Source organism: Pelmatolapia mariae, linkage group LG18 (genome assembly GCF_036321145.2).
Source record: "Pelmatolapia mariae isolate MD_Pm_ZW linkage group LG18, Pm_UMD_F_2, whole genome shotgun sequence".
Classification (NCBI taxonomy): domain Eukaryota; kingdom Metazoa; phylum Chordata; class Actinopteri; order Cichliformes; family Cichlidae; genus Pelmatolapia; species Pelmatolapia mariae.
In genome coordinates this window covers 37,311,862-37,325,203 of record NC_086243.1, presented here as the reverse complement: position 1 = coordinate 37,325,203, position 13,342 = coordinate 37,311,862, and the positions used below count along the sequence as shown (strand labels likewise).

General features: G+C 47.6%; 1 protein-coding gene across 1 annotated transcript; it reads left to right on the top strand.

The window, feature by feature from the left end:
* The first annotated feature begins 5,445 nt into the window (after positions 1-5,445).
* Positions 5,446-12,838, top strand: LOC134616717 (zinc finger protein 664-like). The gene is made up of 3 exons (XM_063461679.1): positions 5,446-5,558; positions 8,948-9,089; positions 10,766-12,838. The coding sequence occupies exons 1-3, from the start codon at positions 5,535-5,537 to the stop codon at positions 12,103-12,105; spliced, it is 1,506 nt and encodes a 501-aa protein (XP_063317749.1). The 5' UTR covers positions 5,446-5,534; the 3' UTR covers positions 12,106-12,838.
* Positions 12,839-13,342: the final 504 nt, after the last annotated feature.

Sequence of the window (13,342 nt, the reverse complement as noted above, 5' to 3'; positions counted from 1 at the left end):
CCATAATATCCTATTAGAGCGATTAGAACATGCTGTAGGTATTACAGGTACTGCACTGCAGGGGTTTGTATCATATCTATCTAATAGACTCCAATTTGTGCATGTAAATGGAGAGTCCTCTTCACACACTAAGGTCTATTATGGTGTTCCACAGGGTTCAGTGCTAGGACCAATTCTATTTACATTATACATGCTTCCCTTAGGCAGCATCATTAGAAGACATAGCATACATTTTCACTGCTATGCAGATGATACGCAGCTCTATCTGTCCATGAAGCCAGGTAACACACACCAATTAGTTAAACTGCAGGAATGTCTTAAAGACATAAAGACCTGGATGGCCGCTAACTTTCTGCTTTTAATTCAGATCAAACTGAGGTTATTGTACTCGGCCCTGAAAATCTTAGAAATATGGTATCTAACCAGATTCTTACTCTGGATGGCATTACCTTGGCCTCCAGTAACACTGTGAGGAACCTTGGAGTCATTTTGACCAGGACATGTCCTTCAAGGCACATATTAAACAAATATGTAAGACTGCTTTCTTCCATTTGCGCAACATCTCTAAAATTAGAAATATCCTGTCTCAGAGTGACGCTGAAAAACTAGTTCATGCATTTATTACTTCCAGGCTGGACGACTGTAATTCATTATTATCAGGAAGTCCTAAAAACTCCCTGAAAAGCCTTCAGCTGATCCAAAATGCTGCAGCAAGAGTCCTGACAGGGACTAGAAAGAGAGAGCAGATTTCTCCTGTATTGGCTTCCCTTCATTGGCTTCCTGTTAAATCCAGAATTGAATTCAAAATCCTGCTCCTCACATACAAGGTCTTAAATAATCAGGCCCCATCTTATCTTAATGACCTTGTAGTACCATATCACCCTATTAGAGCACTTCGCTCTCGCTCTGCAGGCCTACTTGTTGTTCCTAGAGTATTTAAAAGTAGAATGGGAGGCAGAGCCTTCAGTTTTCAGGCCCCTCTTCTGTGGAACCAGCTTCCAGTTTGGATTCAGGAGACAGACACTATCTCTACTTTCAAGATTAGGCTTCAAACTTTCCTTTTTGCTAAAGCATATAGTTAGGGCTGGACCAGGTGACCCTGAATCCTCCCTTAGTTATGCTGCAATAGACGTAGGCTGCCGGGGATTCCCATGATGCATCGAGTTTTTCCTTTCCAGTCACCTTTCTCACTCACTATGTGTTAATAGACCTCTCTGCATTGAATCATACCTGTTATTAATCTCTGTCTCTCTTCCACAGCATGTCTTTATCCTGTCTTCCTTCTCTCACCCCAACCAATCACAGCAGATGGCCCCGCCCCTCCCTGAGCCTGGTTCTGTCGGAGGTTTCTTCCTGTTAAAAGGGAGTTTTTCCTTCCCACTGTCGCCAAAGTGCTTGTTCATAGGGGGTCATATGATTGTTGGGTTTTTCTCTGTATTTAATATTGTGCTATCTACTGTACAATATAAAGCGCCTTGAGGCGACTTTTGTTGTGATTTGGCGCTATATAAATAAAATTGAATTGAATTGAATTGACCCTGCCCTTGATAAAACACAGTGGACCAACACCAGCAGCTGACATGGCACCCCAGACCATCACTGGCTGTGGGTACTTGACACTGGACTTCAGGCATTTTGGCATTTCCCTCTCCCCAGTCTTCCTCCAGACTCTGGCACCTTGATTTCTGAATGACATGCAAAAGTTGCTTTCATCCGAAAAAAGTACTTTGGACCACTGAGCAACAGTCCAGTGCTGCTTCTCTGTAGCCCAGGTCAGGCACTTCTGCCGCTGTTTCTGGTTCAAAAGTGGCTTGACCTGGGGAATGCGGCACCTGTAGCCCATTTCCTGCACACGCCTGTACACGGTGGCTCTGGATGTTTCTACTCCAGACTCAGTCCACTTCTTCCGCAGGTCCCCCAAGGTCTGGAATCGGTCCTTCTCCACAATCTTCCTCAGGGTCCGGTCACCTCTTCTCGTTGTGCAGCGTTTTCTGCCACACTTTTTCCTTCCCACAGACTTCCCACTGAGGTGCCTTGATACAGCACTCTGGGAACAGCCTATCCCTTCAGAAATTTCTTTCTGTGTCTTACCCTCTTGCTTGAGGGCGTCAATGATGGCCTTCTGGACAGCAGTCAGGTCGGCAGTCTTACCCATGATTGCGGTTTTGAGTAATGAACCAGGCTGGGAGTTTTTAAAAGCCTCAGGAATCTTTTGCAGGTGTTTAGAGTTAATTCGTTGATTCAGATGGTTAGGTTAATAGCTCGTTTAGAGAACCTTTTCATGATATGCTAATTTTTTGAGATAGGAATTTTGGGTTTTCATGAGTTATGTATGCCAAAATCATCAATATTAAAACAATGAAAGGCTTGAACTACTTCAGTTGTGTGTAATGAATCTAAAATATATGAAAGTCTAATGTTTATCAGTACATTACAGGAAATAATGAACTTTATCACAATATGCTAATTTTTTGAGAAGGACCTGTACTGTGCTGAAGTGGCGACACAGGGAGGTGGGAGTGGCCCAGGGCACAAAGCCTGAACCCCAGGGTGATACCTGCTTGTGACGCCGGCGCACACAAACCTGCACAGGTGCGAACAAAGCTGCTCATTACACACGTCAGGAGCTGTGATCAGACATCCTGCATCAAACAAGGAAGCAGAGCGCGCTGAAGACGGCGAGCTGTGCTGATCCTGCTGCTTCAGCACAAACCTCCCTCTGTGAACCTCCGTGTTGCTCACAATGACTAGTAAAGTCAGACTGTTTGTTTCCAGCAGGTTTGTTCTACACAGCAAAGCTAGAAGCTGCCATAGTTAGGTTGGATTTTTAAAGCTGCTCCTGCAGGTTATAACCCATGTTTAACCAGTATTTTAATCTTCCATTCACTGGCAAAGACCGCAAAAAACTACAGTGAAATAACAACTGGAAACACAAATATTCTGTCAGCAAAATAAAATTACAACCCAAATAAAACGTACACACAAAGTAAAATACACAAACATGCCGCGTGCACCTTTCTACCAAACGTTCATAAGCAGTTGCAGACTTGTTTTCCTGGCGTGAGTCCTCAGACTGGCAGCACAAGCACAACTCTGAAGTCCACCACTAGGTGGCAGCAACACAACATGGAACCAGATTAAACAGCCAACTTTGAACATTGTAATCACAGAATAATTACATTTTTAATTCATTTAAAAATATATATTAACATGAAAAAAAGATTAAATGTGTTTTCTTTATTCAAAGGTCGTATTTGTCACATTGATCACACGGGTTTCAGACACCTTATACATCATCCTGCTGAGCGACCTCTGAACTTTAGCGTGGATGCTGTGTCCTGTCACAGGATGTTTCCCTCAGTCTGCAGGCTGGGTTACAGAGACCCGCCTGCTGTTTATCAGGAGGATTATCAGTAGAAGCTCTAATTACTGTTCTTTGACAGTATAAATATATATGGTAGCAGGCTGAGGGGCGGAGCCTGTTCGTCTGACTGAGTTGTAACAGCTGCAGTCGCTCTGTCGCCGTTAATCTTCACATTATTGCAGCTGTTTGTTCTGTACTGAGTGTTTCCAGCAACGGCCGCCATGACAGAGACTGCAGTACCTGTTGGTGACCTCTGACCTCTATTGTGTTTGGGGCTGGTGCTAATAAAAGCTGCGTTCCTGTAGTCGAGCAGCGTATGGAGGCCTGAACCGCAGGCCTACATGGAGATGTCTGTCCCCTCCTGTGCTTAAACTCGCCAGTGTTCTTTGAGGCGGCGCCGTGTGTGAGGATGAGGCCGGAGACCAGAGTCCGAGCTTTCTACTGAGACAGAGCTCGCTCTGCCTCTCAGCTATATCACAGTAATCATTCAGCACGCGTATATTACTTTTATATATCTATACAATGTTTGATCGATGACTTGATTGCACTTTGGATTTTCAGCTGACCGCCCCAAAGCTCTGCAGCAGTGCTGGCAGCGCTCACAGGCTGAGGCTGGACACGCGCCCTCAGCTCGGCCTGTGCTGAGTGGAGCCTGTCCTACGGAGCTGCAGGGTAACCTCAGGGTGCACTCACGTTCAGACACGGCTGTGTGGACAGCACATTGATGCTGTTATACCAGCTGTACTCTCACTACTTTACAGTATTTGTATCACGTATGTTCAGTGTTGTCCTATGAACAGATATAAGAGAAACTGTGGAGGGTGTACTCGCTTTGTTTGTTTCCCACACTGCTAACAGCAGAACATTTAGCTGTGATACCGTCGCGGGTGGTATTTACAGAAATATGAACAGTATGATGAACAAGCAGCAGCTTCCTGAGCAGCAAACTCACAGAGGGAATAAACTAGATCAGCTGAGTGTGTGTCTGAGCGTGTGCTGTTTGTATACATGTGTGTATTCATACCTCGCGCACTCACTGATAGATATTGAGGCAGTGAAATGATTGCTGCTGTGCAATCCCTGACCAGAAAACTACAGTAAAAATGTACCGAAGAACTGAATAAAGTAACTTAATAGATAAAACATCAAAGTAAAGTAATTATTACTTAAATGAAGAATTTAACAGATATAAGAAGTAAAGTCTGAACTAAGAGTTGGAGTTCAACTTGAAGTAAACAGCTCGCAGTGGAACAAACGAGTTACTGAGGTATAGTAATGAGGTGCATTATTATGGTTAGAGTCCATGTGCAGTGATGCAATGCATGAGCGAGTCCAGTCCTCCAGTCCTACACCTGGTTCAGGGCCCGGATAGCCTGAGGGAAGAAGCTCCTCCTCGTTTACTCTGTTTTGGCCCTAAGGGAGCAGATGTGGTGAGGGAGAGGCTGAAGATCTCCGTGAACACCGGTGCTAGCTGGTCAGCGCAGGCTCTCAGGACCTGACCTGGGATTGCATCTGGTCCTGCTGCCTTCCTGGTGTTCGCTCTGCTGAAAGCTTTCCTGCACGCTCTGATGAAACAGCAGCTCGTGGTGACAGCAGCCGTTCACCTCAATCCTTCAGTCTGTCGTCCTAAAGGTGACCCTGCATCCAGCTGCAGCCTGCTGGGACTGTGAGGCCCGGTTACTAATAAATGCGTTTAAGTGTGTGTGTGTGTTTATCTGAGTGTGTGTGTGCGTGTGTTTATATGTGTGTCTGTGCATGTCTGTGTATGTGTGTGTGCGTCTGTGTGTTGGTATCTGTGTACTTTGTATCTTGGTGGGGACCAAAATCTGAAATTTACTATACTTGTGGGGACCAACAGCCCTGTGGGGACCTGGGTTTGGCCCCCACAGGGCTGTGGTTTCAGTGTCAGGGCTACAGCTGGGCTGTGGTTATAGGCTCATTTTTCATGGTTCGGGAAAGCATTATGTCAATGGGAGGTCCCCACGAGGATATAAATACACACACGTGTGTGCGTGAGTGTGGTGGGGGTGGGGTCACTCGCTGTTTCCTCTTTGTTTTTTTTCTTTGACCTTTCCCCCGGAAGTGGAGCAGCTGCTCTGCTGTTAGCCGCTCCGGACTCTCGCTCGTCTTTACCGTCAGAACCGGAACCTGCGACCGAACCGGAGGGACCATGGAGCCCGTCCCCGCTGCACCGGTAAGCACACCTGCCGAGCCGAGCAGGGCTGAGCCGGGCCGATCCCCCGGACACGGTCATGTGAGCGGCTAAGCTAACCGGGCTAGCCCCGGTGATCTGGACTCCGGGCAGGAATCCCTCAAACTGAGCCGAGCCGAACCCGAGCCTCCCACTGCGGCTGCAGTCAGCACCGTCCCTGCTGCAGCCAGGCCCGCTGTGAGGGGCTCCGGGTCCGAGCAGCGGACACTGCACGGAGTCCAGACTCGGTTACTGATCCACGGATTCGTTCGACTGATTATTGATGAGCGATCGATGTTACAGGGCCGTAGCCAGGGGCCTACGGGGCGGGGGGGCTCACAGATTAACCTCTAGAAATCAGAGTCGTAAATCTTTCACTGTAAAGTGAACAACACAAAACTTTATTGATCCTGGAAACAGACGAACATCACAGCGTGAAACAACCTGAACACGTGTAAAAGATAACACGCATCATCAGGCAGGGCTGACGACGCCACCGTCAACGTCTGCGGGACGTCCCAGTCCTAACTGGAACTGGAAAGTCCTTTTCTCCTTACGCCGCCACCTTCCACGCTATAGAGATCGACAGACCATGTGACTTTCGCGCATTGCATTGTGGGTACGAGTGGCAGCAAAATCAAAACACTGCATCAAGCGCCAGCATTTCCAGCACCGGTAATCATTAATTCTGCGGTTTTAATCCCTACGTGCATTTTATTTGCCCCAAAAACAGTTATGTACAAAACGAAGGAGAACACGGCAAACGACAGAGACAGACGTGACGAAGAGGCAAAGAAAATCAAAGGAGTGAAAGGGTCAGACCCAAACGAGCATGCAGAGTGGAGTAAGGACGTTAGCGTGCTGCCCGGCTTTCATCACGCACATATTTATTATTATATGGTCCTAAGTGTGAGTGCATACACTCACAACATGTTTAGTAACTTCAGATCCTGCAACAAGCCCAGGTCCAGTTTACTTTGGTGATTTGGACAACTCCATTTCACAGCTGTTGTTTTTTTTCTTTATCTCCTGTACAGGCAAACGCATCTGTTTGTCCTTTCAGGTTGTAGTGTTACACAACATTTTCAGATCTAATAGAAATAAAATGAGTGTTTCGTAATTCATTCAATTTATTGTCTTTATTTATAACTGGCATTATTGTTTCATTCTATTATAGAATCTTACAGGAAAGAGGCAAAATTGTAAAAATCCATTATGCTTTATTAGCTGCTTCTGTGAAAAACAAATCAACAATGCAAAAAAAAACAAAACAAAAAAACATCAAAACAACTGGCTGTTTTGATCTCGCTCTCTCTCTTTACCAATCAAATCTGGCTGTGGTAGCAGCTTTAAACTCGGTATGACCCAGGCTGATAGAGGTGCCCAGTCTGGATCACATTCCTGCATTTTGTAGGCTGGTTTTCCTACAAAGCACAACAAACATTAGCCCACAAAGCCACAGCGAACAAAGCAGCATAGCACAACGAATTCAATTCAAATCAATATAAGACTTATTTGTAACCTACATCAACAATGATGTTATGATAAATTACGTAATAACTACAACAGAAGACTTACCTTTGTGGAAATGCTTGGAGCAGACTAACATGTGAGCTGGAGTGTTCTGGGACATTATATTTGGTCTTCCAATGGCTGCAATCCAGGCCATCCGTCAGCTCTTTGTTACTTCGGAAACACGGCTTGAACAATTTTTCTTCCACGATGTAATCCGATAACAACCGATCTCTTTACCCGTCGGCTTCCCGTGGCTGTCATGCGACCGGCTATTGCAGTTAATAATACAACAGCTTCTTGTCATTCTTTGTGTTTCTTTTTATCGCTGTGTGACTGTTTTCATGTGAAAGCCTGCGTGCACTAGTAGCGCTTGCCACTCGTACCCACAATCCTTTGCGGTTTTACCCCAGAAATGACGTCACATTTTCAATCTCTATTCAAGTCGTGGTGGTGTGCACGTCAGGTTCTGTAAAGGTCATGGTGTCAGGTTACAATCCGGTCAGTCTAAGTTACCACGCAGAGTTCCTGCAGGAACACAAACACCCACTCGGCGCCATTTTTCAGTCCTGCAAGAGAAACTCAGGAACGCTGTGATTTGATCTTTGATGGACTGGAAGAAAAACGTGCACCATGAGGACGCTGAGCTCAGGAGTAAATGGTAAATGGACTGATTCTTATATAGCGCTTTTCTACTCTCCCGGAGTACTCAAAGCGCTGCATACAACATGCCTCATTCACCCATTCACACCCACTCATGCAAGCACTTCTAAACGCAAGTGCAAACTATAACTACATTCACACACATTCACACTCCGATGAATGCATCGGAGGGCAATTTGGGGTTAGTATCTTGCCCAAGGACACTTGACATGCAGACTGGGGAAGCCTAGGATCGAACCACCAACCTTCCGATCAGTAGCTGATCTGCTCTACCACCTGAGCCACAGCCACCCCACAGGAGTGCATGCTGACTGCAGGTTAGTTAGGCTGACAGTCGCACACGCCACCTGATCGATAACGCCCCCAGTGCTCCTCATTTCGATAATGCAGTAATCTGATTAACACTCTCGCCCGGCTGCATTCAGTTCAATTTTATGTTCATAGCAGTTAATCACAACGACAGTGACTTCAAGGCGCTTCATATTGTAAGGTAGACCCTACAATAACACAGAGACTCCGACGATCAGATGACCCCTTCTAATCAAAGCCTTGGCGACAGCGGGAAGGAAAAACTCTGTTTTAACAGGAAGAAACCTGCAGCCAGGCTCAGGGAGGGGCGGCAGGATGAAAAGGTTTGGCTCTTTAAAGTAGAGATGGTGTCTGTCTCCTGACTCCAGACTGAAGGGGCCTGAAAACTGAAGAACTAACTTCAGCCTGTCCGACCTGTCAGCGCTAACTCAACTAGCTTCTACGTTAGCTTTCAGTAACGCATTACCTCCCTGTTGCTGTGTGTGGGTGGAGCTCCGTGAAGCCCCACCCACAGTAACAGTCCAGCACAGACGCAGAAATGAGCCCTGCTCCTCTGCCCTTGCAGCCCCTCTGCACATTACCCAGCATGTTGTGCAGCACAGTTATTGCATATATGCGTGTTAGTGTGTCACAGGTGGTTGTGCGTCGTCACATGTGGACAGACGCAGCTTGTTTGCTAATGTGAGCTGACCTGTGAGGACCCCTGGTGGCCAGTAACAGAACACAGCTGTGCTCACATTTAAAGCTGCAGACGTCTGTTTGTGTTTGAAAGGTTCAAATCCTTCATGAAGTCACACCCGTCACTGCAGCTGCTGCAGAGTCATGTGACCCTGAAGATGAATGAAGTGTGTTTGTGAGGTCACGTATGTTTTCACCCGTGTGACGCTGTCTGAAACCTTTCCTTCCAGGCTGAGAAGTTCGCCGGCATTCAGGTGAAAACGGAGCCGGAGGGCGACCTGGAGATCCGCTCGTACCCGATCCTCAGGAAGTTGTCGGTCAAGCTGAGTGACTGCAGGGTGTGGCTGGAGGGGCGGGACTTCCTGTCTTTGGGTAATTCATGATTAAAATATCAGATATCTGTGGCTGCTTTGTCCAAATCCCGTTTATTCTGGTCAGAGATTAGGACCGTCTAAGATGGAAACTTCCCCTTTAATTCAGGTGAATGAAGCAAAAAAGAAAGTGACAGGAAGTGAAACAAGGTGCTGAAGCTAGAGACGGCACAGTGATGATCTCCGCCACATCGCTCAGCCATGCCTCAGATTTCTGCATTACTGCTTCAGCTGCAGATTATTTAGACTCCACACAGCAGCAGCAGGAGGGGACAGTAGGAAGGAAGAACTCCCTTAGAAGGAGGAAAGCAGAACCGGTAACTAGGGCTGTTCCATATAATGATATATATCGGATGACGATATAAAAACGTCTCGTTTCATTTTACGCTATCGTTTGTTTCGTGGTGTCATAAAATAAACTGTTTACGGCAATATTTGTTCATGGTTTTGATGGTCACTGTAGTGGATATATTAATGTCTTAAAGTTCTCTCTTTCTCTTATATTTAATATAACCACACTACGGACGGACAAGCGCCTGTTTTTACGCGTTGTCGTTAGCAACAACGACGATAAAACCAACGTGTGTCCGCTTGTTTATTTTCCACATAAACCTTTCACAATAAAGCTCAAGATCCTGTTGAGACTTTTCAAAATAAACTAAATCATGTGAAAGATGCAGAGAGTTTACGGATGAGAAGCAACAAAGAGGCGTCAGGTGCTAAAAAATAAACCTTAGACTCAAATGTTAGAACAGGCTTTTCCCCGCAGCACGCCGTGGAATAAATACTCACAAAGAAAACGGCGGCCGTTACAACTTATGTCTAAAAATGTATCGTTTCATACATCGGTTAAAACACTCGACTCCAGGTACATGACACCCAGCTGGAAACACTTCACGCAAGTCGAGCTGCCCGAGATTCACAGAATTTACAGAAAATGTTGAATGTTTGTGATTTATATCGTTATTGCACGATAGATAGATGTTTTATATCGGGATATGAGATTTGGGTTTCAATGATCGATTTTCTGATTCAAATCGATTTTTAGTTTGAAAAAGTGACATCGATTCATTAAATCCTGAATCGGTTTTTAAATATAAACGTATTTTATCAGAAACTGCAGAATCTGAGGTTAAAGGTCACAGAACTCTCAGCTGTGTCTGTAACCACACCTCTGCTTCACTTCAGCAGCATCAGGTAATGTTGAGTCATGGTTTTATTTTGAAAGTTATCTGCTATAAAAAGCCAGGCCAGGAACATCTGCTTCGTGTTTTATCCTCAGTTACTTTGACGCAAAGACGTCTGCTGTGATGAAGTCTCACAGTGTCAGCTTTGTTTGCATACATGGATAAAATATGGAGATGTGATGATACCCGGCTCTGGTGTCTTGTCCATAACCTCAAACACTGTGTCTTTGAGACAGAGCAGTGTGTTTGTTTCCTAATAAAGGAGATGTGATGTCCTCGGGCTTCCGTGTGTTGGGAACAGAATCGAAGGAAAACTTCTTCCTGTTTTGTGTCTGCAGCTCAGGCGTTCTCAGAGCGGCTGCCAAACTGCAGTAACCTTCCTGCTGGTTAACCCGGCAGCTGGTCTCTCGAGGATCGATGAACTGGCTGTGGCTGTGTGGACGTCGCCGTTCCTCTTCGTCTCTAACCTTTGAACTCCGCTTCCCCGCAGGTGATCACCCCGAGCTCAGCGAACGGAGGCAGCGGCAGCAGCAGGCCACCAACACGGGCAGGAAGATGGTGTACTGCCACGAGTGTAACAAGGGCTTCTACAAGAAGTCCCACCTGGAGGCTCACCTGCGGGTCCACCGGGGCCAGAAGCCCAACGAGTGCTGGCAGTGCGGCAAGACCTACCCGACCCTGATGAGCCTGGTTGTCCATCAGCAGGTCCACGACCGCACGGCGCCCTACCAGTGCTCCTACTGCGACAAGACCTTTGCTCTGAAGAGGGACTGGAAGACCCACCACCGGACGCACTCGGGCACCAAACCCTTTAAGTGCTGGTTCTGCGGGGACGGCTTCGGCGAGCAGGACGAGCTCAACGAGCACCTGGAGCTGCACAGCGGTGAGAAGTGCTACCACTGCACCGTCTGTGATAAGATGTTCATATCCTACCAGGGCTTCAACTTCCACCGCAAGTCCCACAAGAGCCGGAAGCTGCTGCCATGCCCCAAGTGCAACAAGACCTTCAGCAACCCTCAGAGCCTGAAGCTGCACCAGGTGACGCACTCCAACAGGAAACCGCACAAGTGCCCCACCTGCGGCAAAGCCTTCAAGCTGCTGAGCGGCATGCGATGCCACCAGCGCACCCACGAGGATCTGAAGGCCTACCACTGCACCGAGTGCGGCAAGTGCTTCTCCAGCCTGCAGGGCTTGAAGCTGCACGACCGCACGCACACCGGACTCAAGCCCTACAAGTGCTCCGAGTGCGGCAAGCGGTTCACGCAGTCGCCCCATCTCAAGGCGCACATGGTGACCCACACCGGCGAGCGGCCCTTCCTCTGCACCACCTGTGGGAAACGGTTCACGCAGTCATCCCACCTGAGGTCCCACATCACGCTGTTCCACGTGGGCGAGAAGCCGTTCACCTGCAATGACTGCGGCAAGAGCTTCACCATCGCTCACTACCTGAAGGTGCACCGGCGCACGCACACCAAGGAGAAGCTGTACCAGTGCTCGTACTGCCAGAAGTCCTTCTCTTACCACAACTCGTGGAGGGCGCACGAGAGGATTCACACCGGCGAGCGGCCCTTCACCTGCCAGGACTGCGGCCAGAGCTTCATCACGTCCGGCTCGCTGGTCAGCCACCAGCGCTCCAAGCACACTGGTGAGAAGAGCCACTACTGCATCACCTGCGGCGAGTTCTTTTTCACCAGCTCCATGCTGCGTGTCCATCAGCTCGACCACACTGGCGAGCGCCCGCACGTCTGCAGCTGCGGCAAGACCTTCAAGACCCGAGGTGTTCTGCGCTACCACCTAAAGAGGTTCACCGACCACCGGCCCGCTGAGTGAGGGGAGGGGCCTTTCAACACTACCCTGACATGTTTTATATGTTAATCACCGCCTGAGCTTCAGCAGGAGCTCCTCCAACCGCAACATGTCTTCTTCATGGTGGTTTGTCCTCGACCAACCAATGAGCTCACAGAGCAGCAGTGCTACCACACTGCTGTTCTGACGTGAACTTTGACTCTATGGACAGACATGAATGCTGCTGAGAACCCACTCTAGTCTCCTGACCGTTAGCGCTGCTAGCACGGACCGTTAGCACGCAGTGTTGGGAAGGTTACCTTTAAAATGTATCCCACTACAGATTACATGCCCCAAAATGTATTTTCGGACTTTAAATGTGGTTTCGGACTTTCCAAGTAAGAAATGCATTCCTGCCCGTGCACTGCTGGCTCTGCTGTGCTGGCTCCGGGTCCACTGTGTAACTGACCCCACCAACATTAACAGGACGCTGACATTAGAGCCTTTATTGTGTGTTTTGTTAAAGAATTACAGCAGGGACAGCCTAACATATGAAACGGGAAAAGACCAGATACACGTTTGTATTTTAAATACGTAACACAGGTACATGTATTCTGTTTCTGCCCAACACTGTTGGCGTTGCTGAGACCGTGGCGCTTCAAACCCAGCAGGCTTCCAAAGAATCAGCCATGATGTTTGTGCGTTGCGCTCTTGGTGACACCGTGTTTTTAGCGGTGTGCATCATGTCATTACCAATAAAGTTTGACCTGCAGCTTCACCTGTGACTTCTCTTGTTGTTCCCCCTGACAGCTAAGTGACAGAGTCACCTGTCACAGGTGTGTTAAAGGTGTGCCATGGTGTGTGGGGTTTTTTTTGTTTGTTTGTTTGTTTTTTTAGCATAAGGACAAATGAAAACTTTCAAAATAAATGACCCCACACAAACTCAGCTCCAGAAACTGTGCCAGTGTGATTTAAAGAAACAAACATGTGCAGCTGGTGTGTTCAGAGTCACTAAGGTTCACGGCTCTGTGTGACCTCTGACCTTGTTTAAACTTCCTGACCTTGGTTTTGAGCATGAACCACACTGACATCAGCATCCAGAAATCGTCTTACATCATCAGTTTATTCCAGTGTTTCAGTGTAAACGAGAACCCCTCTGACTGCTGCTGACCCCTAAACACACTTTGATTGGCTGACGCCACAGTCACACCAGGCCTGCAGGCCGGTCTGCAGACTGGTTTGCAGACTGGTCAGGGACCCCCAGTAACCACCATTTGCTAGG

What these genes read in the sequence shown, in the direction of transcription:
- LOC134616717 (XM_063461679.1), top strand. Translation starts at nt 5,535, where the DNA reads ATGGAGCCCGTCCCCGCTGCACCG. An exon ending in AGCCCGTCCCCGCTGCACCG is followed by an intron (nt 5,559 to 8,947) that starts GTAAGCACACCT and finishes CTTTCCTTCCAG; the next exon opens with GCTGAGAAGTTCGCCGGCAT. An exon ending in GCGGGACTTCCTGTCTTTGG is followed by an intron (nt 9,090 to 10,765) that starts GTAATTCATGAT and finishes GCTTCCCCGCAG; the next exon opens with GTGATCACCCCGAGCTCAGC.